Source organism: Myotis brandtii, unplaced genomic scaffold (assembly GCF_000412655.1).
Source record: "Myotis brandtii unplaced genomic scaffold, ASM41265v1 scaffold44, whole genome shotgun sequence".
NCBI lineage: Eukaryota > Metazoa > Chordata > Mammalia > Chiroptera > Vespertilionidae > Myotis > Myotis brandtii.
In genome coordinates, this window is record NW_005366833.1 from 1,642,538 (window position 1) to 1,648,537 (window position 6,000).

General features: G+C 37.7%; 1 protein-coding gene across 1 annotated transcript in view; it reads left to right on the top strand.

Moving 5' to 3' along the window:
* Positions 1–6,000, top strand: part of LOC102254206 (histone-arginine methyltransferase CARM1-like) — a 206,584-nt gene that overhangs the window by 160,836 nt on the left and 39,748 nt on the right. The window contains exon 7 of the mRNA XM_014546316.1: positions 4,008–4,098. Coding sequence (XP_014401802.1) covers positions 4,008–4,098 — 91 coding nt within the window. The remainder of the gene's footprint in view (positions 1–4,007; positions 4,099–6,000) is intronic.

The window sequence follows — 6,000 nt, forward strand, 5'->3', positions numbered from 1 at the left end:
GAACAAGCAGAATATAAACAGACTCGTAGATGCAAAGAACATTTTGATGGTTGCCAGATAGGTGATAAATTGGGGGAAAAGGTGAAGGGACTAAGAAATACAAGTTGGTAGTTACAGAACAGTCATGGGGATATAAAGTACAGCATAGGGAATGTAGTCAATAATATCGTAATAACTATATGGTGTCAGATGGGTAGTAGATTTATCAGGGCAATCCACTTAATAAGTTATATAATGTCTAATCTCTAGGTTGTATACATGAAACCCCTAATATAATATTGTATATCAACTGTAATTGAAAAAAATTATTTAAAGTTTTTTTAAAAAGTGACAGAGCAGGGATTTGACCCCAGGTCTGTCTGACCTGCATCCCACACTCACAACTCCTGTACACACACTGACTTTTACTCTTTACCAGAGAGAGTGGAAGGAATTCTTACAGCCCATGTTTTTCAAATAAGACGTAGAAGGTAACTGAATTGTAGCTTCTTACCTTAATTGTATTTACTCTAAATTGCTCCCTATTTTGGTATCCAAGGAAGACAAAATAGGGAATAAAAGTACAACCCATACTTAACCAAGTGACACAGTATATGCGTACAAATAAAGCTTGAGACTCATCCACACATGTTTTCAAAATTTAGGGATTCAGAAATATGCACTTAAAAAAACCTCATGTGAAAAAATAACTAAATAAACTTAGGAAAGGATACCCAACGTCAAGAACTTCATTAGTGTTCCTGTTGTAAAACAGCCCAGGTTGAACTTGGAAGCCTTGTGTCCACGCGATAAAATTGAACTGTGGGAGAGAAAGGAAAGGAGCAAAGCTGCTTGGATTTCCTCCTCAGTGCCCCCCAGGGAAGAATTTTTATACTTTTTTTCTGGAGAATTTTTCAAATGGTGAGGTGCTTTTGTGTGATGAGATTTTACACATAGTTAATTAACGTGCAACTGATTGAGCCTCTCAAAGCTGAATATTTCCCCAGATATTTGAAGTGGATATGAAATTTTATATTGGGCTATATATTTTTAACTAGACAAGTAGAAATAAATGCTGATTTTTATCAGCTTTTTACCCTGGGTGTTCCTGAGGGAATAATGATTGCATTTTTTCCCTAATTATTTTGATTTTCCATCAAAATAAGACATAGTTTACAACATCAAATAATAATAAAAGGCTTATAATGAAAAATAAGAACTCTCTGTCACATCTCCTCCTATGCCGAGACTGCTACCCGAAGGCTGTTCCTTTCAACTCTATTCTCTGTTTCTTCTGTTATTTACAATGTTTATATGTAAAGTTATCCTATTGCTATTCTTGTCACTCTGTGGTTGAGAAGTTAGCTTTCCTACATATCAGCTCTCTCCCTTCTTGATACACCCTCCCTTCCCCCATCCTCTCAATATATTTATACAGGTCCTCAATACCTTATCCTAACCTTTGGGCCTAGATATGCTTCAGAATTCAGAATCTGGAGGACTTTGGAAAGGTAATACACTCATATACCATGTATTACTTAATGCCTCCAGTCAGATATGAGGCAACACTCCATAATGAAACACATTATATGTATCTCTGCTACAAAACATATGAATATGGATGCCAAGTGAGATAAATATAGTCTATAAATCAACTCACATCAGTTCAGGTCAGGTTTTGTCATCAAATGATGTTGCAAACTTACAAAAATCTGTTGCTTTGCAGAGCAGAGCTTTTTAAAATTCAGAATTTAATATAAAGAAATATGGACCTAGCTCAGCCGGTGTGGCTCAGTGGTTGACATCTACTTAGGAACTAGGAGGTCACGGTTTGATTCCCGTCGGGGCACATGCCAGGGTTGTGGGCTCGATCTCCAGTAGGGGGCATGCAATCAATGATGCTCTCTCATCTTTAATGTTTCTGTCTCTTTCTCCCTCTCCTTCCTCTCTAAAATCAATAAAAATATATTTTTTAAAAAAGGAAACATGGACCTATGTAATTATTTGCTTAAATGAGTAATCAATATGTTTATATTACTGTCGCAATGTAAATAGTGTGCAGTGCCAAATCAGGTGGTATAGTGGGTGCATGTGATTATACATTTTCTCATGCAATCTTTTGCTTTTCCTGGAGTTAATTGCCTTTTATTTTCATTGGCTTAGTTTTCTATATACTCATTACTAATTTTTTCCATGTTCCAACAGGTCTGACAGATCCTATCAGTATTTATTCTGTGAAGCCTTCCTCCTGTGGCCCTCTGTCCTCTACCAGTCCTATTGCATGGCTACCACACTTTGACTTTCTCTCCCCATTCTTGTGTCTTACACCATCATTTCCACAAAGAATATTCTCTAACAGGTTCTGGAGAAAGGAAATGTTAGAAGTTGCTTTTTATTGAGTCTGTGGATTATCATATTGCTGGTTAGAGAATTTTAACTTGAAAACAATATTTTTTCAGTATTTTCAAGGCACCTTTTTCTGGTTTCTGGTTTCTAATACTGCTATTGAGAAGTCCAATGCCATTCTGACTCCTTATGCTTTAGAGTGACATACTTTTCCCCTGTGGACACTTTTAGTATCTTGTTTTTATTTCTAGTCTTCTTAGTACGAACTTTTAGAGTTCTTGTGCTGGACATGTAGTGAGTACACTGAATCAGAAGACATTTTCTTTAACTCTTGGAATTTTTAAATATTTTACCATTGATGATTTCCTCTCCTCCATTTTTATCTGATATCTTTGGAATTCCTATTAGGCTTGGGCTCAGAACATCCTCCTCTGAAGCTTCCCAAGTTTACATATTACTTTCCTAAGGTTGTTTAATAGCCCTCTATCTTGAAATTGAAAAGCCCCCACGCAATCATTGTTTGACACCAACGCATGAGATTTAGAAGGTGACATATGAACGATGTTACAATCATGCTTTTTCTCTACCTCTGGCAATACCCTAAATAAAACAATCTGTTTTATTTTAATAGACTTTGAGTTAAAGTATGGGGCCATTGACTATCGAAGGGTATTCCATCCCTGGATTTTGTCCTTCTACTTATTAGCTTTGAGATTGTGGCTGAGACACATAAACTTCCCTGTTCCTTATTTTTCCTCATTTATGAAATAGGCATAATAATAAAACCTACTTTATATTGTTATGAGGATTAAATGAATTAACACATAGAAAACCCAGAAAAAAAGTTCATGGCAAAGTTAACAAAATCAAGACATTTTAGGTATTATTATTATTAGTTTTGTGGCAGCATCTCCAGTCTCTTAGGCAGTCCTCATTTTTGAAATAGGGTTAATAGTTCATCTGTCTTTCATGTGCAGTTTAATAAATGACTATTAAAAAGGGTCTCCCTAAAAATACAAGAATAATAATGCTGATCACCAAGTCTGCCTGCTCAGAAAGGTCTTATTTCAGACATGCTAGTCTAGGTGTTTGCTTGCCAGCCAAAGAATCTGCCTTTCTCCTGGTGACTATAGATGTCGGAACAAAATACAAGCATGGTTGTACCAGCATGGAGGATGGTGAGCGTGCATATAAACATAGATTCCAGTAGCACCTAAAAAGATAGTCAATATGATTATAGACGGACAAGTCTGAGAAGGGAAATAAAAATGTGATAGAATGATGAAATGTTTATTATTTTCAAAGCCAAGTTTCTTTTATAATGAATAAGAGAGAAAAATTAAATAAAGGAAGTGCCCAGAATTCAAAGCAGAAGACATACAGAAAAGAACAAAGCCATTAGCTAGGAAGGCAAATATGCCAGGTTGAATGTCTCACCTAGGACTGTATAAGCTTTTATCAGCACGTAGCTTAGGGACTTGATTTGGTATTCTTTCTTATATCCCCTCTGATCTTCTGCCTAATTTTCTTATCTTTGCTTTGAGGTGAAATTGTATTTTAGCCTGCTGTGTAATAACTGAACTAGATGAAAGAATGGAGGTGGTCAAGAAGCAGGTAAGTGGACTGTTCAATCAGAAGGCAGTACAAGTCAACTTTTAGGTCTGTTGTTTTTTGCTCATTAGGAAAGATGTTCCCGACATTCAGTGACATCCACTTGGCCCCCTTTTCTGACGACCAGCTCTACATGGAACACTACTCCAGAGCCAACTTTTGGTAATGTTCTCGCTTTCTTTCCTTTTCCTTTAGCAGTGGTTCTCAACCTTCCTAATGTCGCGACCCTTTAATACAATTCCTCATGTTGTGGTGACCCCCAACCATAAAATTATTTTCGTTGCTACTTCATAACTGTAATTTTGCTACTGTTATGAATCGTAATGTAATTATATATGTGTTTTCCGATGGTCCTAGGCGACCCCTGTGAAAGGGTCGTTCGACCCTTAAAGGGATCACGACCCATAGGTTGAGAACCGCTGCTTTAGAGTAAATTAGAGTTTCTGAAATGATTGACATTTGGGGTCATATATTGGGACTGAGGGCTGTCCTCTGCACTATAGAATGTTTAGCGGCATTTATGGTCTGTATCTATTAGATGCCAATAGCACCTTCCTCCAGGGTGACAACCAAAATGTCTCCAGACATTGCCACGTGTCCCCTTGAGGGAAAAATCACTCCCCATTGAGAACTAGAATAGACAAATCAGAGAACTGCTTAGTAATATCAAACACCCCAAAGGCTACCCTTGAGGCTAATATGACATCTTCCCCCTGACTGCTGTAGCTCTCTTTCTACTTTTCAGCATCCATTTTGTTGGCTCAGGACTATGGCTTCTTTTTTTTTTTAATATATTTTATTGATTTTTTTTTACAGAGAGGAAGGGAGAGGGATAGAGAGTTAGAAACATTGATGAGAGAGAAACATCGATCAGCTGCCTCTTGCACACCCCCTACTGGGGATGTGCCCGCAACCAAGGTACATGCCCTTGACTGGAATCGAAGCTGGGACCCTTCAGTCCGCAGGCTGATGCTCTATCCACTGAGCCAAACCGGTCAGGGCAGGACTATGGCTTCTATTAGAACATGCCCTTGTCAGAGAACATATCAATCAATATTCCTCACTGTAAATGGGTTGATTAAAAAATTTGTGGAGTTTTCCAAATTGGCTGTTGGCTTTTGGCAGTTCGCCCTCTGAGACTTGGTTGTTTCATTTGAAAAATGAAAACTAACACAAAATTCTTCCTGTTCTAAACCACCATTCCTTCTAGCATTCTTTTCTGAGAACTGGTTTTTATAAAGAGTAAGAGGGGAGGATGATGATCTTGGACCCATGGAGGGAGAAACAGAACAAATGGCATCCTAGTGGGAATGTTAGGTGTGTAGGAGGGAGCACAGGCATGTGCTGGCCGATGGATGAGGATGGATGCTAAAATTTAAGCTTTGAGTTCTAGCTGAGGTAAGCAGAGCCCTCCAATAGAGATATCCAAAGTTCATTTCCCAGGTTTGCTCTTTATAATTCTTTCTTTTGGTGAAATGACAGCAAATAGGAAGTGCTTTGGTTTCCTGGGTTACAAATTCTGTGAGAAGTAGGGTCAGAGGGCTACACTTTTTCTTTTCCCCAATATTTTCTTGCAAAATAGGCTTTCCTACCACAGATTCATAGCATTATGTGGCTTCTGCTCAATCTGTAATTCTGAAACTTCAAGCCAGAGACTTTCCAGCGGGGATAAAGAGCCTATTGGTATGTGGAGGGCAATGAAATGGGGGAGACCTTACTTATGATTATTGTTCTGGAAGGCCTACCCTAATTGTTTATATTTTAAGTGTGTCCTCCTTATTCAATCTCCATTGAAGAGTTCAGAATTCAAATAAAAGAGTAAACGGGGAGGTTGATTGTCCAGGCATTCCTTGTGTGACCTCCCAACCATACCATCTGCAGACAGCTTACTACCTTGAGACTATAAATGATAACAGTGGACTGGCTAGGCTCCCCATAAGTATACATACATGCTGCTACTTATTCCATCTAAAAAAAAAAAAAAAGAAAAAAACTTTTATTTATTTATTTATTTATTTTTATTGCTTAAAGTATTACAAAGAGTATTACATATGTCTCCTTCTT